Raw genomic sequence first — 24045 nt, forward strand, 5'->3', positions numbered from 1 at the left:
AACCAGAAATATTCCCCCTCCCTAAGATCTTCACAAAACCAGTACATTGTTCAGGGAGAAAAAACCCTTGTCATGCCATGGGTTTTCTCCTCAGACTGTGACTCAAGCCCATTATAGTTTGTATTTCATTTCAGGTACAAAACCTGGTCAGTGGGGGACCTAACAGGGTGTGTGGCATCTTTGGGGGACTGGCTCTGACATTAGATTGGGAACCTCTTCTGCTGCAGTGGTTTGTGCCTGTTACAGTGGAAATCTCTTCTGCAGAGCTCCAGACTTGTCCATTTAGAGTTTTCTACCCAAGCTTCCCACATGGCAGAACAGGGTGAGAAACCGGGTGAATAAAATTGAATTTGAACATGAAGGAGGGAATGCGGGTGGGAAAAAATAACCCTTTGAGTAATTTATGAGGCACATTTATAGCTCTTATTTATAGATCTCTATGGGGGATTCACATTGTTCTCTACCATCTGACATTATTTGGCAGTTTAGTGGTGCCTGCAAGAAGAAAAGAAAAAAAAGCGCAAAACCCAGAAAAACCCATCCTCCAATACCACACTTTTGATTAATACTCTTGAAAGCTCAGGGTGTCAGCAAGTCCTCAGAAAGACTGTCCCTGCTCTCCTCTAATAACTTATGGCTCAAAGGTACAAGGGCTTGATTAAAACTCATCATAGTAAATCAATGGTAGCTCAGGGAAAAGAGCTCCTTTCCCTCCTCCTTTTCAGCTAAAATTTACTCTCTTGTGCTTTTCTGGCATTTGTTTTTGCATGCATGCAAAAATACTAAATCGATGCCATCAGTAAAGCACTCACTGGGGGTGCTTAGTCCTGTCCATGGCAAGCTGAAAACATGTTTTTTTATGCATGTGCCTTCAACATTATTTTTTGAGAGATTAATGAATTCAGGTGCAGTAAAAATAGTCTACTGCAAACAAAAAAATTCCTCCTTAGCATACTGGAAGGATAAAGAACGCCATCTGCATGATCACAACCTCAGTGATACCCCTGAACTAGGCAAAGCAGTTGTACCATCTCTGTGGTTGTTTGGGGCAGTGGATATCTTGAGTGACCTTGCCTGTTAGGAGCTGTTAATCCTAGTGTTTGCCTCAGCTGAGGCAGGAGATACATCTGGAGATGAGGAGAAGAAACCTTCCAGCCCCAGTTATGTCTCTATGTAGGCACAATATGTGGATCTATTTATAGGAGTGAGGTTTGCAGGAGGCTGGAAAATTAATGCTGATTCCCCCAAGCCTCCATGCTAGCAAAGTCAGGATGGGCTCATTTCCATGCCTACCCTGATATCCTATAAGAGGGAGTTTTTTCACTGTTTCTTAAAATAGAAAATCTCAGGAGACTTCAAACTGACTGCTAAGTCCTGGTCACAGTGGAGCACAGCCTGTGTTGGGTCCTTCCTGTATCCAGCAGAGTAGCTGCTGCCAGTTTATTAGAGGAAAGGACAAAATACAACTGGCTTAAAGCAAAAATGTGGTATGGTGGTTCATTATGGAATTGGCCTGGAGCCTGGGAAAGCTTGGTGCTGTCACCAGACAAGGTTTAAAAGGGTAAGAGAGCAAAGAAGGGCAAACCACAAGGTCTTCTGTAGAGCTTTGGTCAATCTACAGATAATTTGGGTTTCAAACTTGAAATGTCCACTTGGCTGAGTTCTCTTATTTCTCTCTGACCAAGAAGTAATATGAAATGGCCCAGAAAGGAAAACCACATTAAATCTCTTGATGTGCCTACTCTTTTAAGTATCATACAAACCAAGACATTCCTGGGAATCATCTACCATTTGGAGCCAAAAGCCTGAGCATAGCTGATGAGGTGAGACATTTGAATGTCACCTGGTCCCAGTCCAGCCCTCAGTTGCTGTTTGACTTGGCAACAGACTTCCCTTCCCTGTCCCAGAAAAGCAACACTCCACCAAGGTGACATCTACCTCTAAATCTCTCTACCTCTCCCATGCTACATTTGTCCTTAGCCTATAAGAGGAAAAAAATACAGAGATGCATAAATAAAACAGGATATTTTCCTGCACAGTTGATGTCATTAACGGACAGAAATTGAGCAGTTTTCATCATACTTTGACTTCTTCTAACAAAAATCCTGAAAGAATCTGTTTAAAAAGCCTATGCGGTGACTCTGACCAAGTTCTCAGGCAAACATTAGTAAAGCTATAGCTTTTCTGCAGAATTTTCTTCAGGAATTAAAAAAAACCAAACAAGCCACAATGAAACAGAGACAATTTCCTATCACACAGCCAATTTTGATTTAGGAACAACAAAAGTTACGTATGAACCAGCATCTATCTAGTCTAGGACAAACTAAAATATGGCAGGCTATGGTGTTGGAATTATACAAATGCCTGTGTACTTTGTATTTGAACAGGTCCACGTCCCTTGCGAAGGAAGCAACCCAATTAGGAGGGACCAGCCTCGTGAAAGCGAGAGAAATGCAGCTTAAACACGTGTATCTGGTGCCCTCCTGTGGAAATGAGCAGAAAAGTCTCTGAGGTAGGAATTTTCTTTTGGACTTCGAATAAGGCCAAAAATGATAGAAACTCTACAGCTCTGTTAGCGATTTAACTAAATTTATTTACTTTTTTTAAAAAAACAAACCTACTGTGTGATTTTCTGGGATAACCACGGAGATAATTTTACATATTATTTGTATTTACATATTGTTTTTAGTAGATGTAATCATTATACCCCATTCCCCCATCACCTAACCATTAGTAAGCAACAGTTTGTACTGGAACACTGTACTTTGCCTGCTTCTGTTTTAGGGAATGGTGGAGGACAAGATGTAGCTGTTGCACATATTAAATTGAAATGTGTGTGAGCTTAAGTAAAGTTACTGAATGTTTGTCCCTGAATGAAACAAAGCAGAAAAAAGGGTAGTAACTATCATGTTTTGAAACTGAAATTCAGATAGTGGAAAAAGCTATCATCTGACAAGGCTGTTTAGGTAACACTGATCTATCATCTACTTTATTTTTTCTTGTATTTGAAATGCTTTATATCTTAGGAATGTTTTGTATGTCAAATATTAAATATAAATGCCCTCAGTTGCTGTATGGGGTCTGGCTTGCCCACCAGAGCATAAATTTCTCATCACCCTCTGTTTTCCAATCCTAACAATTTATCACTGTTGGTTAAATGTGATCACTCTTATACTCACAATTTACATGGGAAAAATTAGTAATTTAAAACTTTTTTTTAGCAATAAGAATTCCTACTCTTCAAACTGCACTTAGGGGGATCAAATATTTCCCTTATTTGCAACTTTAAAAGAAAGGACTGCTGCAGAAAGAGGCCCTGCGGTTTCTAAATGCACTTACATACACCAGCAACAGGAAATCATCCATAGCCAAAACCTTAAAGATGCAGGCTCCACGGGGCAGATCTTCCCACAGGTTTAGATGGTGTTCTGAATCCTCTGTGGTAACACAGTCTGTCATCAGCTGGGGTGAGCTGGACTGTAACTCAGGTGAATAACAAAGGGTCAGCAAGGGGAAGGCACTACAGCCTTCATCAGCACACAGTAGCTGCCTAAGCTTATAAATATTTGGTGTGATGTTGCTCTCATCGATCCATAGGACATCTCTGCAGGATGTGGCAGGATGTGGGGTGGAAGATGGCCAGAGCCATGCACTCAGCTCAGCAGCTGAGCCACCTGGTTTCAAACAGGGCTACTAGCCCAGAGAATAGTCCCACATTGGTCTTAGAGGGATCTTTCTTCTGTTGTGGGAAGGCATAACAAGAACTACTGGTGAGAAATGAAAGACAGGCCAATTCAAATCAGCAACAGGGGAAAAAAATAACCATGAAGATGATTAATCCATAGAATAAATAACCAAGAGATTTTCTGCCATTTGAGGCTTCACAAGTCAGCACTGAAAGATTCACTATAAGGCATCTGCCAAGTTTTATTGGTTAATGGCTGAAAAAAATGCTTGTGGAAAGAAAAAGCACACTCAAGTACCTCCTGGTAAATCCACAGTTAGAGAGCTGAGGCTGTAAGTCATTCACAACTCACTGGACTTAGCAGAGGGCAGCTTCTCTGGCCTCTGTTGGGAGAAAAAAAAAATACATAATCTCCTCTAATTGTAGAGCAGTCAGTTGGCAAAGTTTGCAGTTTTACTAGAAGAAAGAGTAATAGGAGGAGCAGTAGCAAAGAGGGAAATTATTCTCCTGCAGATATCCAGCAGCTAACTTTTGGAAAGAGATGGTGGTACAGCTTAGTGCTGAACTGAATTAGTTTTGCTCATTTTCAAGAAAGAAAAAAATGGGCATGTGAAAACTTTTCCTGCTACTGGTAAACAACACAGAAAAAAAAAAAATCTGCATATTTTCCAGGGTAAAAATGAAAAAAAGGTTAGGGGGGGTTTGTACTTCTGTTTTTTACTATTTTCTCAATGATAAATGAGTGGAACAAGTAATATGATAAACTAAACAATGTTTTATTGTTTCTCTCTTATTCCCCCTCTACCAGTAGCTCCTTAGTCAGGGAATGGCTGCACAAAGCCAAAAAATTTCTTAACCACAGAAAAGGGGCAGGAAAATGCAGGGAAGAAACAGAACTGGTTGAGAGGAAGGAAAACCCTGCCATTTCTGAAAATCTGCCTTACCTCTGGTTTTGGACATCTTGGCTTTTGCAGAGAAAAGCAAAAATCTGTTTTAAAAAATAATGTGGTTTTTGTTTGTTTGTTTTTTTCCTGTAACTAAACTGATAGATATAGTTTATGGCTTGGCTCTGTATTTTATTATAGGAGGGTGTCTTGTTAGGCTTAAACTATAACAGAATACATTTAGGTGATTCATATCTTTTGCCATTGAAATACTATCCGGTATATTAATATAATAGAGAGGATATATGTGTATGCCAGCTCTCTGTCGTAGTAATCATAACCCCTGTGCATGTTCTACATTTATTACATCCTACATCATTCTTAAGATGATCCATGTGCCTCAAGGGAGTTTGGCATTTCCATTTTGCGTGTCCTGCTGCCACCTAACGGCAGTGAGCTCAATCTTCACCCTGTGTGCTGAAAACGGGGTCCGGAGCTATAGCCTCCCTCCATGTAGAGCAAGCAGCTAAAAGTACTAAATACTTTCTTTTTTAGAGTAACAAAAATCTTGGGAAATTTAAGTTAATTAAACTTATTGTTAATTAATACGATTTTTGTCCCGCACTAGCTATCTAGAGTCATACATAGTACCTTAGTTAGGGGTGCGATACCATGTTCCTGGCCTGTGTGAAGGTGCCAGTCGTGGTAACCCACACTAAGGGTTACCCAACCGTGGGTTTTTTTGAAGTGCAAAGCAACTGGGTCTATATTGTCAAGGAGCCTTGGGGGCCCACACACTCAGACACCCTCAAACTACTGTGGTGGAAGGTATTAAGCTGCAGAAACACTGGTTTAAGCTTGTAGGAAAAAAGTGCAAAGGAACCTTGGCTGCTGTAAAACCAGTTGGGTTGAACAAAGGGACATATATATGCTTATACAGATATATAAAAATATAGCTATAGATACGAATGTGCCCTAGGTCAGGAAAGCTTCAAAGCTCAGCTTTGAAAATCCTGTGCTGGGTCTTGGCTGTCTTAGCAGGACAGGTTAGATGCAAGGACAATGATTGCTCCCAACACTCTTCCACTGAGCAATAAAATCAAGTTCTGATAACACACCTCTCCTCACATGCTGACAGCTAGTAGTGTTCCAGGTCACTGACTCAAACTCATCCTCTACTTCCCTTCTTCTCCTTCTAGCCACTAATTCCGTATCAATATTAAGATCAGATTAGAGCTGTATCAGGTCTTACATGTGTGGACATAGACCTGTCAATGGGAAGCCTGCAGAGAACCAAATCAGCACGTTCCCACTGAAGCATGAGCTGAACCTCATTGCTGCCAGCATCAGGAATTACCTGGATTAACGAGTTGACAAAATGTGGTTATTTCTATGCTCTTCTGTAGCAGCAAACCAGCAGTGCCCTACTGACCTGAGTATCCTCCTGCGATTTCTCCCTGCCTTGGTTCCTCAGTACCTGTTAGGCTTAGATCTGGCTGTTGATGACTTCTTACTGACCTCGAAATCTTCTGTATGCTTCAGTTGATATTTTTTTGGTCTGAGTCCCTGGAATTGATTTCCTGGGAAGGACGTTTCTTTCCAATTTAGACACTGGAGGAAGAAATAATGATAGCATAAAACCAAAGAGAAGCCCTTGCAGATGTGTGTTAACCAACCATCAGTGCTTTAGGCTGAACATCTCCTTTACCAAGATATTATTGTTGGGACAAGCTAATAAATCTTATACATAACAACCCTCTAACCCTGCTCTATGGGATTTGATGGCATATATGCCAATATCTAATGCAAGCTGCCAGCAGCCAAATAACTGCATGTCCTTGGCAACAGAGCCAGGATCTCCACAAGAACCCAAAGTCTTTTTATAAGTGAATAACAATTGCCCCTTCTGAACAGATAGAAAGAAAACCGTCTAAAAACTTCCCACTGGATTGGTGTGTCCAGTTTAAAGTTGTGTGTAGGAAGCTAACTGCAGCTCACAGAGCACTTAAATGATGAGAAACAAGAGCTAAGCATCTTTGCAAAGTCAGTTGCAAACTCCAGCTGTGCTCAGATTTGGAGAAGACCACTTCTGGGTTGCTCTTGTGGGCATAGGGATGCAGCCACCAACAGCCTGAGCAGCTGACAGAGATGCTGGCTCCTTCTAAGCCCTTCCCACGAACCGCTGCGATCCCACTCACAGCATCTCTCCAACACAGTAAAACCCAACCACCACCACCAAAAGTTTCACTGGCATTTTTCCAGCCTGCTCTACCACTCCCCACTCAGTTATCTGTGTGTGGCTTCTATTTAGGGCTGTACTTCCCCTCCTCCCTCACTGCTACGAGGGTCCAAGCAGAAACACATTGGAGGCCTGAGGGCTATGCCAACAGTTTTAGCTTCTCTTCCTCCCACTTCATCAGTGAACTCTGCAATGCAGAGCTAGGAGTTTTCAAGCAAATGTCTCTGCTTTGCCAAATACTGCCTTCAACAGACAACTGCCCCGAGAAGAGGTTTGCTTTTCTCTAAGGAAATTGCACTTTACCATCATGATCTTCCAAGAAACCATGGCTCCTCTACACCTCCCTCCTATGCAGGACTACCACCAGCCTACATCAGCACTGATTTCAGAGCTCAGCCAGGTTTTATCCACTGAAGGCACCAGCCAAGGTACAGAGTTTACACAGAACACGTATCACCTTGAGACACAGATGCACCTAGTGAAACAACAACATTTTCTCTTTATTAGGAGTTCCCATGGTAATATAACACAGAGTTCTTAGGGAATAAAACACAAGACTTGGGGATGGGGTGGGTTTTTTTGCCATTGAGACAATGGTCAAATATCAGTACTTCTTTTTGTCTACACAAATGATCAGCTTTAGCACTTACAGCTCCTCCACTCATTGTTCACAATCACAAATCCAAGGGTTAAATCCAGCTAGTATTAAATCCTACTTTTTTTAATTTTTAGAGCTTCAAGTCACTGCGGTTAATTAATTAAGTCATAGTCTTTTTTTTTTCTTTAAGCATTTACATATGACATTCATTAAACAGACACAAAGCGGACGAGCTCTCACAGGAAAAAACATGCTTACATAGCCTGCAAAAATCTTTTTTTGTGATTTTTTTTTTCCTTTTGAAGAACAAATTAAAAAGTCATCATGAGTCAGTGAAGGAAAAAAAAAGGAAGACTTAAGTGAATACTGAAGAGCCGCAAGTGTTTTGCAGAACTGAAATGGATCTGCTGTTCTTTTTTTCTCCCCAACTCGTTCCAATTGATTTTAACATACAGGTGAAAAAAAATATGAAAATAGCTGCAATATATATTAAGTTCATGGATTAATTAACAAACAAAGTGCAAACTCTTTTATGCAAAACTAAAAGACCCAAGAGTTAAACTTCAATGCAAAATGCATGAATGAATATGGCAATGTTTTTCTTAACTTTTGTGTTCAAAGGGGCCTAGAGGAATTAGGTGCTGAAGCTGGGAGGGTTTGGGTACCTATGTAGCTTCCAGACCCTCTGCAAATCCCAGCATTGATATTTTCATAACAACAAATTTAGTATTTGTTTCTTAAAAGCCTTCATACATATAGTCTTTTCCCCTAAAAGAACCTGTAAACACCATTTAAGAAAATACAAATACGGAAAAACAGGTCAATGTACGTGGCAAAGTACAAATAGAAGAGAAAGCAGAAGATGCAGCCAAGTGCCAGGGCATCCCGACAGTGGAGGTAATGCTGTGTTAACTGTGGGTAGAAAAGCTCTCTGTGCTAAAAGACAGGCCACATCCTTGGGACCACTGAGCCCGCCAGCTAAGTCTAAGTGGGAATCTAATGGTGCAGATTTATTCTCCATGTCCTGAAAGTAAAGAACCTCCAATACTAGACTAAAAGACCTTTAATTGCAGAAAATACTTAAATGCCCACATCCCCGTCTGCCACAGAAGCTGGGGCTCCTAAATTAATTCAAGGACCACTCATGGCCTCTGACTTCTCAAATCTGAGAGCAGGCATCTGAGGAAGGGTGGGAACCACCAGGCTTTCTCATGAGTTTTTGCACAAAGGCAGATTCCTGAAGGAATGAGTGACTTTGAAATTAACACTGTGCAGGAGAGATTCTCAGCTGCTGTTGACCCAATGAGCTGCTCTGAGGCTCCCAGTTACAACAGCTGGGCATCTGGAGCCCAGTTGGAATTGCCACAGATGCTCAGGCACACGCTGAACTGACCGGCCTTTTGATGAGAGCTGAAGATAAGCTCTCATAAAGCTTTAAATAACCACTCATCGATGGCCAGGAAGGGGGAATGTGGCTGCTACAGAAATCTTTCAAGCAACATGTTGCTCTTTGCCCATGCTCCCCATGCTTATCGATTTCTACCTCCAGAAACAGAAGACTAACTGCTAAAAACTTCTCAAGAGACCCCATCCCAGCTCCTCAGCTGGTATCCAGCCCCTTTGTTTGCACCAGCTCACAACAGAGTACACCCAAAGTGTAGCTCGTAGCTTATGAACCTGTTCTGTGACCTCCTATTGCAGCTAAGTGGCAAGCGTTGGCTGAAACGATGCAACCTAGGAATACCTGGAACAGCAGGGTGGCTGTGGCAGTGACTCTGGTGGAAGCCTGTAACTTGAATAAGGTTTGGGGAGGACTGGGAAGAAGAGGGAGACCCCTGGTTCTCAGATAAGGCTTCGTAAACACAATGATACAAACATTAAAAACACACACAAACATAATAAAAAAAAAAGTTTTCTCAAGGACCTAATTTGCAGCAAAATCCAGAATGAAAAAAAAAAAGAAACAAACAAAAAGAACTAAAGTCCCGAACAGGTCTAGCTCACCCAATGGCTGGTGCCATGTGCTTTGCCAATTCCTAGTGCTGGGTCCTGTTTCTCCCTCCTGGCAGCCGACAGCTACTCAGTGACCTCACGGGCGGTGCTGGGGAATGGTTACAGACAGGCTGGGATTCATGACCCTCTGTGCTTGCCTAGCTATTCTGCTGCAACTCAGAACCTTACAGAATATCCAGTTTAAAACGCTTGAACTACTCTTCTGCTTGACAATTATAAAAAAAAAAAAAAAGCTATTTTTTTACATTTTTTATTTATTTATTCCTTTTTTGTGTGTGTCTTAAAGGCAGCTCCTGGGAAATTCACTTTATCCTTCCTTTATTAAAAGAAAGATGCTGAATGGGATAGAGGCCACGTATCTTAAACATCCTCTTTACATTTACTTTTGCATGTCAGAGGTGTCAAAACAGGGTTTATTATTTTAAATGTGTAGGGGCTGAGGGGGGAAGTGAGAGGGGTTGGTGAAGATGAGGAGGGAATCTGAGGGGACTGAAAGAGGCGCCTTACTTCAGCCCCCCCCCCACTGGTTGCCCGCAGTAACCGTCACAGGCTCTAAAAGAATCAAGAAGGGTCTCCAGGTGCCCCCGTCCCCGGTCCGCTGGCGGGCACTGAAGGGGGTTGGTCCTTAGCCCAAGCTGGTGATGTTGGCACGTCCGCCCGGCGGTGCCACGATGCGCTGAGTTGTGCGGCGGGGGATGTTGTCATCGATCTGTGCCCCTGAGGGAAAGAGAAGCAATGTCAGGTCCTCCAAGCCAGCGGGGTTTGAGATGAGGGAACTGCAGGACAAGGGAGTCAGGAGAGCACGGCTGCACTGAAACCCATCATGTCCTCTTGGGGTAACAGCGTGCACCAAAACACTTCATCTTTGAAGGAAAAGCCCTTACTGGCCTCCTTAATTCTGCTGAAACCTGTTCTGCACTAGTATCTCTGCACCTGAGGTAGCCAGCCCTGCACAGGTAACAGTTGGCTAAACAGTTTTCCATTAGTGAGCCTTTTAATTCCTTTTTATAGCTTTCCCTTATTGCCCTGAAACAGCATCCTGAGAAATCAAATCTGCCACATTCCAGATCCACAGCTGATCTCAGCTGGCAAAGCTCCACTGAAGTTGGTGCCATATGCCCTCTTCAGACACCCAGCTGAGGACCGAGCCCAGAACGTGACAGGATACTCAGCACTCATGCCACAGCATGAGAATAAGCAGGACTTTCTGGTATCTTCTGTACTGCTCTTCCTTTCTAAAGGGATTACCTCCAAGCTAAAAACACATCACAGTCTCTGCCTTCCAATATCAGCAGAATCAATTCAGAGTATGGGAGTGTAAACAAGCCATGATTCTAAAGCAATAAATAATTTAGCCCCATAAAAACATCTACCAGACAAGCTGAATCCAGACTGGTGCAGGTTCCTCACGGGTGGGGCCTGCTGTTTGGCAGGAGATGTCTTAGCTGAAGACGCTGGTGTGACGGTCTTCGGCGTCACTGACACTTCACAGACAGGTCCGTCATAGAGGCCTCGAGGCACACCCCGCAGCTCAGCCAGCTGCAAAACACAGAAGCAGGCAGCCCTCAGTGTCAAAACAGCCTTCCAAACAGACCTAAACAGCTGTCCAGATGTTGCTAAGCCGCAGACACACGTTTCAAAATCTGTGTTTAGTAAGAGGGTTTGAAATTGCACATCATCTCTGCACTGATCCTGGGTGGTAGCTGCTCTCTGAAGCGGCACAGATAAAAGGAAACGTGCTCTGGGCTGCTGTGGCTCCAGCTGGGTGCTGGCTGGTGTGAGCAGCCAGCCTGTCCCCTGCACCGCAAGTTCTGTCCTTTAATGATCTCAAACTACACCTGCTGTTGTATTAAAGGCTCCTGAGAAATCTGAGATGAAGCTTACTACTCATCCCCAGAAAGCAGAACAGCGCTGAGACACAGGCAGGCCTGCATGAAGAGGAGCCAGGCCAGCTTCACAGCACCAGATTGGGAGCTTTAGATTGGGTTAAATGCAATTATTCCAGTTGAGATACTGCCCAATTAGATTTATAGGTCAGACACGTATTTCTGTGGGACATCCTAACAGAAATCACAGATCTGTTCTCTGCAGGGCTAAATTACTTGAGGTTGTAATTTTGATAACTTGCAATTTCTGCAAAAGAACAATTAAGAAAAGATTGCTTGCAAGGAATACGAAGATTACTTATGGTCAGCAGAACTAACACGGCTCTGATTTTGTCCAGGAGAGGGCAACACTTCAAACATAAAAGTACTTTTCACCTCATAAATCTGACTTCATCTAGAAATAAACTTCTTAAATTCTCAGCCACTAAGTTGCAGCTGAGTTCAGTGTCATCTGCTCTGTCAGTTTTTACCAACTAAAGGCATATCAAAAGGCAATTTCTGTTTTGAATGGGTGCATCTTGCAAAAACTCTTTTCCAACAATTTTAGCCTCTTAAAAATAGAACATTCTCACATTCAAATAGTCAGTAGGCTGTGCCAATGACTCACTAGTCACCAGACAAGAGCATCTGATCTTATCTGACAGAAGGGAAAGCAGCATAATCCATCCGTAACAATAAATCAGCAATCTAAATAGTTGCTGAAAGGTTTGGTATAGAAATGCCATCAGTAACTTCTCTTGGTACTTCTGTGGCAGGAGAAGCATGCCGGGTTATTTGCAGATTGACTCATATCCTAACTGGACAGTTTCTGGTCACATGCTTCCTCCAGGTGTCCCAAAACAGGGAAGAATTAAAGAGCAGGAAAATAAAACTGGAAGAAAATCCAAGCTCAAGGCAAAGCATATTCCTGTAATTACTCAAGCAAATAGCAAAAATTAAAGACGAATGAGATAAAAATGGCCCCTATCCAGGGAATGTTTTCTGTTGCAGAAGTGTGTGTGTGTCTGCAAGCCAGGGGAGAGCATCTGTTTTCCACCCACTTTGACTCAGGAGTTTCAGCAAGAGAACAAATGTGCATCTAACCATTTATACTCACCCTGCTCCTTGCTTTGATGCGCTTGTAAACAAAGTCAGGGAATGGTTTCTTGGGGATATACCGTCCCGATCCCTCGGTGACATGAAGATTCCCATCCTCCAGCACAATCTTCCCCTGGCTGATAACCACCAGGGGAGACCCACGGCACTCCATGCCTTCAAAGATATTGTACTCCAGAGACTAGAACAAACAAAAGACAGTATGTGGCAAACATATTCATCCCAGCAAAGCCTGCTGTGCTTTCATTGGCAATCACCAGTCATGCTAATTGCCAGATTTTAAGGACTGATGGAAGCAAACTCAACAGCATTTACCTGAGTCATATATGCTGTGGTTTAATTGAAAGGCTGGTCTTTATTATCAAACTAAATTTATTGAGGATTTACTTGTGCAAGATTTCCACTGCAACAAGAGGAAATATAGTTTCAAATTACAATACCTCAAAGCCTATTTGTTTAAATGCATTTTGGCACCTATCTCTTCTGAACTGCAGGGAATTTTGGAGTTTTCTCTGAGCTTCATACTAAAAATAATGATAATTTTGAAAAGCTGTCCTTCAAACCAGTGTTTTGATTGATGGGTCAGGGACCAGCACAATCTTGTTTTGCTCTAATGGGATTTCTCATCTTCAATTAACAGGATTGGAAACATTACACCATGGAAAAAACACAGGTTTTAAAGGAATCTCTGGTAAATGTCCCACCCATGAAGCATATACACTACAGCCATGTTACTTGGGGACTGTTACTGTAGTGACCTCTCTCTGAGACATATCCAGGTCTTTTTTACTGAGTTAATAATGGAGTTTGCACTTGAAGTGTGTTGTAAGCATGGGTAGGCTTGACTGCAGATTTACAATTAGCTGGAACAGTGGTTAAACAGACACTGAACCAGATCCAGGATGAAAAAAAGTTGTGGTAGCAAAGAGGAAGGCTTGGTTAGAAGCTTGTGAATTAGGCTGGTTCCAAGAACAACACTCTCTCCCTCTCTAGCTCCTAATATTTCCTTGCCAGACAGTGGCAAGAGCAGTGTGAATTCTTGGAAAATGTCCGCATACTGCTCTAGCATTTAAAAATGTAACAATTATCTGATGCCACATAATCACTATGTCTCCTTGTGTCGCAGCAACTGTTCTGCCTGACTTTCAAAGGAGCTTTTGTTTTAAACTTGACCAAAGGATGCCTTGGCTCTAATGGCATCACCCATATCCATTTCTGCTCTAACACAAAGCATGCACAGAGCAAGAGACACAAATACCCCAACAGGTGTAATGCCAGGTATAACAGACAATGTCATGAGAGAGAGGAAGAGGTTAGAGCTGGCCATGTAAGAAAAAGAGCTGTTATTTCTTAGCACTTCAAACTTTAAACAAACCACTTGAAAACAAGAGCCTTTCATATCCTCCATATTCTTAGCACCCCATTTGAACTTAAAGCTGCAGCCTCTGGCAACAGCTGATCATTGACTGCTGAGGCCTCTTGCACCGTGCAAGAGTTTCAGGGGGATCCTCAGTCCTTAACCTGTAAAACATTTCTGAATGATCTGGATCTGCTTCAGCCTAGCCCAGATCTGTGGCAAAATCATGGAATCAATCCTGATTGTGTTGCAGCGTAACTACAATAGATAAAGTCTCTGCATCTTGTGTTAGGAAATTTAGAATCAAATTAAATTCCTAAAGACAACAGCAAGGACTGTCAAATACTCCATCCAGTAAATTACTCCTAGCTCTCTGAGGTACTTGAAAGCATAAACCTAGGTTGAGACCACTAAATTGGGCACCTAATGTCCCCAGCCTCTAAAGCATTCCTCTTCAGACTGGAAGTGTGATGAGCCTGGAAGCACTTCTAAGGTGACTGAAGTAACCAGAATTCTGAGTCTGGATGCCTCTGTTAGAAGCCTAAGCACAGGCAGGATGATTCCAGGCCATCTGTGACCAATTCTGACAGAGAGTTAAATCACAGGGAACTGAACCAAACCTTTTAAAAAAGTTTCTTTGTGAATGTGCCCAAGGATCTAAGTGTGGAAGAAAATTTTGCTCCTTCAGCTCCAGAGTGAATGAAAGCATTCACAGGAAAAAAAGAACAAGGAGTTTTTTCCAGGGAAACATTCCATAGGTTCAGTGAAACAAGTCATCAACAAATGCAAACAGTGGTTGCGCCCTCTCAGCATTTAATGTCACAGGGAGACTCCAAGCAGCCCTTTGCACTAGGACTTTTCTGCAGTTTCCCACAGGGTAGGACAGCTTTTTCACTGCATGAGCCAGGTGTAAAGATATGGGACACAGCTGTGGGTCACAAGCAAACAGTGCTTCTAAGAGTGCCACCACAAAGAAACAGGGGAAGGACTGGTTAGTCTCCAAGCTGCCTTGTGCCTCCCTGTGCCAGCTAACACTGGGATGATCACCCAGAAAATCATGTCTAAGTGTGACTCCACACATGCATGCCAGATCAGTGTGTGGTGAAAATCCACTCGGACTCAGTGGTCTGGATCAGATTTCCAGCTAAAATGTTTCTGAGCTGAACTAGAAAAGGGGCAGCTACACATCCCCACTGCTAACAAGCCAGAAGACTATAAATGACACATTGTGATAAATGGCCTTTTGATATTTTAGAAGATTTTTAAAAAGCTTTCTGTGTGCTCAGATCCAAGCATCCAACATTCAGAAAGAGCAGACAATCTCTTTGCTCCAAGGGGAATCTCTGTGTATTCATGTGATTTCAAATTTGGACTCAATCGTCTTCCCTTCTGCTTGCACAACTGAGCTGTACTGGGTGTAAGAGCAGAGAGGGGTTGGGGCATGGAGAAAACAAAGATGAGTTGTCATGAGCTCTAGTTCTTGGCAGCACCATCTGACATTGAAGGAAGAAAGGAAAAAATAAGCAGCAGAGTTCACATAGCAGAAATTATCCTTACTATGTTATGAGTCTTGGCAGAGATTGTCTTGACACTGTCAGGATCCCAGATCACCAGATCAGCATCTGAGCCCACTGCGATACGGCCCTTCCGTGGGTACAAGTTGAAGATTTTAGCTGCATTTGTACTGGTGACAGCAACAAACTGGTTCTCATCCATCTTGCCAGTCACCTGGGGAAAGACAAAGTCACTGCATTAGCCAAGCAGAGGGACCACTCTGAAAAGTAAATAGCTGACAGTGCAGCACATTGCCAATCATCTCCGTAGGGGCAAAAACTTCAAGTAGAAGGACCATAACAAGCATCTGCAGGGAGACAGTAACACAGTGCTGCAGTTCTTTCAGCTCTGAATGTCTAGTTGCAGCCTAAGCCTATCACACATGACCTACCACAGCCTTATCCCAGATGATGGACATCCTCTCTTCAGTCCCATTGGTTCCTTCAGGGATCAGGGTAAAGTTGTCCTTCCCAACAGCTTTCTGAGCAGTGTTGAAGGTGCAGTGGGCACTGCCAGTAACTTGCAGGTCTCCACTGGAAAAGAGTAATAGGTTTTTAAGGTATTTTATTGTCACAGATTTACTCATAAAGGTGAAACAGCCTTTTGCTTGCTGACAAAAACAGCCATTATTTTTATCACCCACTTGTCTCATGATGAAGCACATGCTGTATGAACACAAAGAGCTCTACTCACCAGGACAGTAGTGAGTTGAGAAAATCAGGAGTGGTTGGGTCAGGACTCAGTGGTGGAGAAGTTACAAAAGCTGCTGCCTTAGCCCAGTTCTTGCTCCAGTAATGAGATCCATCAGTACCCAAGCTGGCTGTGATGGGCTCTCCATACACCACAGTGCCTACAGGACAGGAACAGAGGCAAATCCACTGTGAGCACCAAGCAACATTCATCTCCAGCCTGGATTCCAGGTATAAAGTATCCTTCTGAAATGGACAGGTTGGATAAGTTATGCCAGTATGGCACACTGCAGGGTTCCTTGGTACTTCCTCTTAAGTCTGTGATCATGGAGACAAAACATTGGACTGAATTCCCTGGCCTACATAAACAGATGATCAGACATCATTAAACTCCTGGCCTGTTCAGTTGTTCTCTGAAACTAATGTGCTGTATCCTGGGCCAAGAACCTTATGGAAGAGGCTGAAAGGGAACTGTAAGTGTGAGAAGATCTAGTCTGATCCAGAAGGTATGTGGAAGAATGAAGAAAAAAGCAGTATTTTTACAAATACGTGTGTATTAAAGATTTAGCAAGGCTGGGCTTATTGGAGTTGTCTCTGTGTATGGGTAAGAGTAAATTCCTATCAGGAAAGCTTCCTGCCTACACAGAAAGTCCCTCACAGAGGAAGCATCCGTGTTCCTGGTTCCCAAATGCAGTTCAGGATAACTGAATTACTCCCCCGAGGGTACACAGTAAATCTGTGGCAGAACTAGGAAATGAAATTGGATCTTCTGACTCAGTCCAGTGTTCTAACCACCAGGGCATCCTTCCTCTTCATTAACATTTTTGGAACCACATGAAGGAACAGCAGATCTTTAAGGCCATGATACTTTGAAAGCTGGAATGCACCAGCAACATCTGCACGCCAAGCAGATGTAAGATGCTGCAACTTCAAAAGCGATGCCAGCTGGTAGCCCCACAGATCTGCTCACCAAATGAAACCTCCCTGAAATCTCCGTAAAGCGCCTGTTCACCTGTATCTGAGCCCAAACACTTCATCTGTTTTTATCTGCCTGCAAAAGATGTGGGTTGTTAAGATACTAACCCTAAATACACTTCCATCAGAAGACTGGCAAAGGCAATCCCAGAATTGGTCAGCAGGGTCTTACACACCTCACTATGCAGAGTACAAAAATACCATCTTTCACATACTGTTTGAGCTACTGTTCTGTCTACAGGCTCTCAAGCTAGCTGGGAAAGAGTGCATTAGCTGAATAAGGCATTAACTGGCTTCATGCTGCTTCCAGGACCACACTGAAACAGGAGGTGTAGGAAGAGCCTTTGTGAGAGGGGATCCACCAGCAGAGGAAGAGGCCATCTGACATCACTTGCCACAAACAGGGTTACAAAATCAGAACAAGGCAAAACACGCTGGCTATTAATGGGAGGCCTGTTGTGGGCCAGTACATTGGGAGGATTGTTCTGCAGGGAGCAACGTTTTGAGCTCCCAGATCTGCCAACGACAGTCTGCAGGGAATCTCCTCCATACAAATGCCACTGGGAACATCTGGCTTTAAATAACATGCGTTCTTTACCACTTAGCAAATCAATTCTGTTTTGTTTTCGCCCTGGATAGTCTTCAGTTATGTTTCCTCTGTTTCTTGGGAGGGCAAGGCTAGTGTGTGTGGCCCTCGTGGGTTACCCAGTTGGGTAAGTGCACACCATTTAAATTGAATTATTTAAACAAAGGAACAGAGAATGGTGTGCCATTTATACCCCAAATTCTCCTTATAAGGAGAAAACAATCTGAATGAAAACTGTGTGTACTAGTTCATTCAGGAGTGAAAAGCAAGTTCTGTGGATGATTCCTCTGGGATAATCCCAGCACCTTTCACAGGCAGGGTAACATCCATCCCAGTCACGTTGTGGTTAATGGCTTATGCAAGGTAACTGTATGGTCCCTCATCCCACCCTCCTATCTACTTGCCAGCTCATGGATGGAGGTGACAGTGAGCATAAAGGGAGGGTGTTTTTTGTTGATGATGCATCTTTGTGGTGCATGTCTCCAGTACTTCACGTGGAAAACAGAAGGGATGCTTCCCTGCCTTATAGGATTGAGCTGCACAGCCCCATCAAGTTGTTTTCTGGGGTAATGCAACACACAGCCACTTTTGCATGTCAACATATCATCTCGTTTCAGCATGATCTCCACTAATGGAGCTAGGAGAGGAAGATTTACCCCTAACAGCTTGAGCTGCTTCCACAACATGAACAGAAAGAGATGCCTTGGAAATCCATCCTCCTCACCAACTCTGAACTCACTTCACAGGAATGATGGGACCAAACTACTTCTGAGCCAACATACAAACACAAATCTGTTTGCTGTGGTAGGAAATAAGCTCTTCTCGCACCAAACCCCCAGATGGAAAGTGATGTCATTTGTATATTCATTCAGGCTTATTTAGACTGCATAAAATTAAATTCAACCCTTCTGAGGAAAGAAGGGGGAAAAAATCATCCCTCCTGCTTACTCACCCACCAGAGCTGCTTTAAATAGAAATGAAGGGTTTAGTCACAGAATAAACCAGGGAGACAGGCACTTACTGTGCTTTGTAACCCTTGCTCCTTGGGGCAAGACAGAAGGGTCAGGACTCAGGAGAAGATACTGCACCACTCAGAGCAGCTCAGCTCCCCACAGACCTCAGTTAGAGAGAGGAGACACAAGGCAGCAGCACCCATGACAGGTCTGAATCTTGCTTCCTTCAGCAGTCCCAGGCAGAGTTATCAGAGGTGACTGCAATTCCCAGCCTAACCCAGACTACTGATCCCAACTCCTGCTCAGACACCAGGCTGTGAGTTACAGCACATGAGAAGCATCTATTCCACAAGCAAGGAACACAGTGGATAGCTGGAATCTGTCACTTCTTTGGCTACTCCAACTAAATCCAACAGGACTCATGAGTAAGACACCTCCATCAGGACTCTTGGAATCACTTCTGACTCCAGGAAGCAGGTCAGCAGAAAGCCCCAAGGAAAGACCACAGCAGCTGGAAGGAGGACACAGCTTGCAATCTCTAGGGATATTAATTAAATGGAGACAGAGTGGAATTACTCTGCGATAAGATGAAGGCACACAGCTCGGTGTGGTAGGATCAGTGTGAAGAGAGAGGTTCTAAGATGAACAGAAGAAATGGATCCTGGCACTGATATGACCCCTTGCCTGTGGGAGACAGAAGCAGTTGCCTGAGACCTTTTAAAATTGAGCCTGGATAATAACACTGGAAAAAGAAACTTTTCCTGTAGGGACGAAACTTATGTTGGCAAAGAGTTGAACAGCATGAGCTAAAAGGGCCCCTCCATCCAAGAGAAATAACTTACCCTTTTTCCTGGCTTGAGCAATGACATCAGCTGCACTTTTGCTCATCACCTTGGTGATATAAAGGGGGCAGTTGGTTTGGTTGGCAATGGTTATTGCCCGGTTCACAGCCTCTGCCTCCACCTGACAAACAAAGTCAGCAGCAAGTTAGTAACATCCCACGTGATAGCATATCCCATTCACCTTCCCAGGGTCACAGCCTCTGCTTCCACAGGAAGACAGGGTGTGCAGGGTTGAGATGAGCCTTTCCACCTCTCCAATTCTGAGCCAGAAAAACGTACAGTGTAATCAAGATAATTAAAATGACATCAAGCTGTAGTCCCCTCTCATTACTACATTTTCTCCCAGGCTGCTTCCAAGTTTCTCTGCAAGCACACCAAGTCCTAAAATAACACTCTAGGTGCTCAAGGTCAGAATTATTAAGCCCTCTTTGTAACCCAGAGAAAAATGAGCAACTAAATGTTGACTCAACAAAAGTATTCCTGCTCCATCCCACGCGGAAGGGGGATGCTGTAGCCACATACTCTGGTAAGCCACGTTTGCAAACAAGCCTCCTAAATTGTACCCTCCACTACAATATCTGGCTGAGGATCTGACAGAGTGAGAACCACCCCATTAATCAACTACTTTTTCTTGCATATGTAGAGAGATAACCTCAGCAAGACCGAGGGTCACTTTATAATCACCAGCCCAAGAATAAATATCATCACTCTGCAGGCTTTTACAGATCACACGTCCTCACATCAAAGCAGCCCAGATGACAGATTTAACAACAGAGTGATGCTCACAGTGCCTACTGCCACAGAGATCTGAGCCTGCAACACCACACAAATTTTCCAAGCAAACAACAGAGGAAACTGAGACACAGTGCAATCAGCCACCTGATTCCCAAATGCAAGAGGCTACCAGAAGCTCCCGGGGGCTCCAGTGGGATTGGCACGTGCTCGGCACTTTTGAAAAATCTGCTCTACAGTGACTTATCACACCATAATCCATCAGCAGTCCCCAAATCAGAACACACAGAGTGCTTGCTCCTAGACCATGCTTGAGACACTGAAAGAGGTACCTGAAATCAAGGACCCATCAGCTTAGGGAATAGTGTAGATGTCCAAGTTCCCAGACCAGCTCTGCTCACACTGACAAAGCCAACACCTGTACACTGCTCTGTCTGCAGCTGGACTGCTCAAGAAAAACGACACTACAACAGCCTGGAGTTATTAAAAGGAAACCAGCCCCCTCCTGAGCCAGCAGGTTGGTCTCTGTCACCAAAAGGGTTAAAGCCTTCACCTGCCCAGGCAGGGGGACATATAGGAAGAGGCATTTTCTCAATCAGCTGCCTCACACAAATGAAAAGGCTGCAAGGAAGGGCCTTCATTGCAGGTCATTTGACTCAGGTATGCCACAGCCAGCAGCACTTGCAGGGACTATGGAGGCTGAAAGGAAGGGCCAAGAAAAGCAAACTTGTCCCTCCTGAGAGACAAAGAGCGCACTCAGATGGGCCAATGCCTCCACACAATGGCATCAGTTTGTAAACTGCCCAGTTAAAGCAGGCCTGTGCACAGCTCTGCTGCTGCAGCACTTGGAAGTCACCTTTCCAGGCTGTGCCTTAGTTTCCCCAATGGCAAAGCAGGAACAACACAACAAGCATCTCCAGACTTTTGACCAAAAGGCATTTGAGCAACTGCTAGGCAGGAGGAGAATATTTTCTGCACAAAAGAGAACAAGGCTGCTAAATTCATGCCTTGTGCCCAGATGCTATGGTGACAGGCACATAACAATAACCCAACGACTAGTCCAAAGGGGAATGTTTGCAATTACCAGTATGCATTAGAAGCCCTAGCACAGCAGTTCTCCTGGAAAAAAAGACAGACATTTCCTGGAGTACTTGGACTGCTTGTGCTTTCAACGTTTTTTGTGGCTAAAATAAAAACAATAAATGATGGTTAACTCCACAAAGTCATCACAGAATGATCTGAGCTATGAGGGGGAGAGTTTTCCAGAAAGTAATGGGTGATGCTGACTTGGTATGGTGGGGTCTTGATAAAGGCTCCCTTTGGTGGTTGGGACAACTAACTGAATACTGTCACCTTGGCTCAACCCAAGTTACTGAGGTGAGCAAGTTAAACCCATGAGTCAGCAGTGAAACTTAATCCTTAATTCATGCCTTCTGCTCAACCTGGGAATTCACAAGACCTGTACATTCCAAATGTACCAGACTCTGAATGCTTCACTCTAAGTCTCACTGAATTGGGAAGGATTTTCAATAAATATTTTAGACTTGTTCAACGACTCCTGCTAGGTTGCTGTAGATGGAGGTCTGAATCAAGCAGCTCTTCAGTAAGATGACAACCATTATAAAGTCCTTAGGCTTTACATATCATAAGGAGAAGCACGAAAAACCAGTTCTAGTGTTAACAGCAGCCCAGGGGGATACTAAGAAACATCCACTCCTACTGAAGTCAACAGGAATTACACATCTACAGCCACCCTCAGAATCTGGCCTTGATCATCAGCCAGCTTAAAGGGAAGTTGTATGTTTTCAAAAACACAAAGTTACACTCCTGTGTTGGAGAAAATGAAGGGAGGGAACCAGATGACATTGTTTCCTGCTCTGTTTCCTATGGCTTTCAAAGAGGAGAGTTTTGGACCAAATGCTTCCACTCCAGGCAGACAGCACAGCTGAGTTCAGCTGCATAGAGACTGCCCAGTGAACACTGGGAAGAGGCTTTACTGATCCTCGTTTGAGGCAGCCATGTGTCCTCAGCCAGCCTTCCTTGCTATACTGAGAAAGAACACATTTCTGCACAGATGTGACAAACCAACTAAGCCAGGGAACCACACAGATCACACTTTAAAGCTCCTACTTCGCTAAGGATGAGCTTTGAAGTAGCCAGACAAGACTTGGCTAGTTTGACGGCCAGATCCTTTAAGGTAAGGAGCAGCCTTCCTTTGAAGTCAATACAAGTTTAGGGGTGCTCCACAGATGAGCCCCAAGTGTCATGTCAGCATCTGTTCCTGCTCTCCTGATGAGAGCCAAAAAGTACATTAAAAAAAAATATGCAGGGGTGTGTGGGTGGAAAGCTGAGTGCAAGTGTTTGCTCACAACTTTCAGGAAGCAAAAAATCCCAGCTCCTGGAGCCAAACACAAATTCTGTGAGGATTTACATACTGCTCAAGTTGAGCATTTTTTTTCCTCTTCTGCATAAAGCAACTGAATGATTTATATTCCTACTGAAATGTCTCTGGATGCTGCTTGTCTGAACCAAGGGGAGGAAACAGGGTGCATGAGGGGCACGTGTGGATGATCTCACACACCAAGCTTCCAGCTGCCGCATCTGGCCATCAGCAAGCCCCAGTGTCTTGGAGGTACAAAAAGAACTGCTTGTACATAACAGATGGACCTCACAAACCCAGAATGCCACGGTGGAATGTCCAGCTTAGAGACACTGAAAGCCTGGAAATGAAGAATGTAATGGGAACCAACCTTAAATGCAAAGTTTTAGGGTTCCTTCTTACTCTTTAGATAAATTGTTTTAAAGACAAAGAGGGAGTGAGAGGGATTGGGGAGCTTGACCCTGGAGAAATCAATGGGGTAGTATGGAGGTTAACTACATTGAAGTGCTGGGCTAAGATCTGAGAATTAGCTTCCCTCTCTGGTACACACCTTCTGTGCCTTCAGCAAACCACTTAGTCCCTTGGTGTAAAAAATCCATCATCAGTTAAATGTTCATCAAATGATCAAATATTACTATAATGGAAGCTATTCAAGTGCCTCAGACAGAGCCTTTATAGACTATCTTAAATAATTATAGCCTCTAGAAGGGAGTACTTAGTCCCTAGAAGTGCCTTTGCTTCTTCCTTTACTCCATGCAACAATAACGTTTACAGCTAGGATGAAGTCATGTTTGTGGCCACATTCATCCCAATATAAAGTATTTGATGGATATGCAGAAATGTTATAAATTGAGGAAGTAAATGCAAAGCGAATAAAGTCCTCACCTCTTCAGGTCTGCTCAACACATGCCCTTCAGGGCCTGTGATCCCCAGTTCCAGGATCCTTTGCTGCTCCTAAAGCAGAGAGTAAAAAGAGCAGGAAAAAGATTTAAAGCAAGATGTATTTTTTCCTGCAGCAACCAGCTGTTTGAAAGAAGTACAAGTGAGATCCTAGGCATCTGTACTAGCTGATAATCACACGGGGCTTTACATAAGGGCCTTACAACCAGAGTCCTGTCCAAGTTCCCCTTGTGAGAATAACCAGACCTCACAAAATCCTTGCTGATTTGTTCACAAGAGGTCAGGGAAACCTTTTATTTTGATTTGTTTCAACTGGGTTTATAGCCCCTCAACTTTCACTACTTATTTGTGTCTATACAACAATCTTTAAGACATGGCAGAACTGTACTTCATGAAAAAATCATCCTGCAACTGCAGGCCACTAGGCTCAGAGACTCAGGTGGGCTCTTCCCCAGTCAGACAATGCAGAAATCCTCTGCAACACCAGGTTTCACATGCTTGAGACATAATGTATAAAAAGAGCCAGAGATCAGATTAAATCCAAATATATTACTAACATTACTTCTCTATTGCTGTTTAAAGGATGAACAGATCCCAAACATCAGTATCCCAGGCACTGTATGAAGCTGTTTCCCTTCCCACTCCCCCCGGTCTTATTTCATTGTACACAGCGACAG

General features: G+C 43.5%; 1 protein-coding gene across 5 annotated transcripts in view; it reads right to left on the minus strand.

Moving 5' to 3' along the window:
• Positions 1-7287: 7287 nt before the first annotated feature.
• The window catches only part of DPYSL2 (dihydropyrimidinase like 2), a 51922-nt gene continuing 35164 nt past the window's right edge, over positions 7288-24045 (minus strand). For all 5 annotated transcript variants that reach the window (XM_051640797.1, XM_051640798.1, XM_051640796.1 and 2 more), the window contains 8 exons: positions 23354-23422; positions 19357-19477; positions 16005-16161; positions 15703-15844; positions 15315-15485; positions 12402-12581; positions 10793-10958; positions 7288-10136 (listed from right to left, as the gene is read on the minus strand). In XM_051640797.1, coding sequence (XP_051496757.1) covers positions 10045-10136; positions 10793-10958; positions 12402-12581; positions 15315-15485; positions 15703-15844; positions 16005-16161; positions 19357-19477; positions 23354-23422 — 1098 coding nt within the window. In that variant the 3' untranslated portion in view covers positions 7288-10044. The remainder of the gene's footprint in view (positions 10137-10792; positions 10959-12401; positions 12582-15314; positions 15486-15702; positions 15845-16004; positions 16162-19356; positions 19478-23353; positions 23423-24045) is intronic.

This window comes from Apus apus, chromosome 26 (assembly GCF_020740795.1).
Source record: "Apus apus isolate bApuApu2 chromosome 26, bApuApu2.pri.cur, whole genome shotgun sequence".
Taxonomy (NCBI): domain Eukaryota; kingdom Metazoa; phylum Chordata; class Aves; order Apodiformes; family Apodidae; genus Apus; species Apus apus.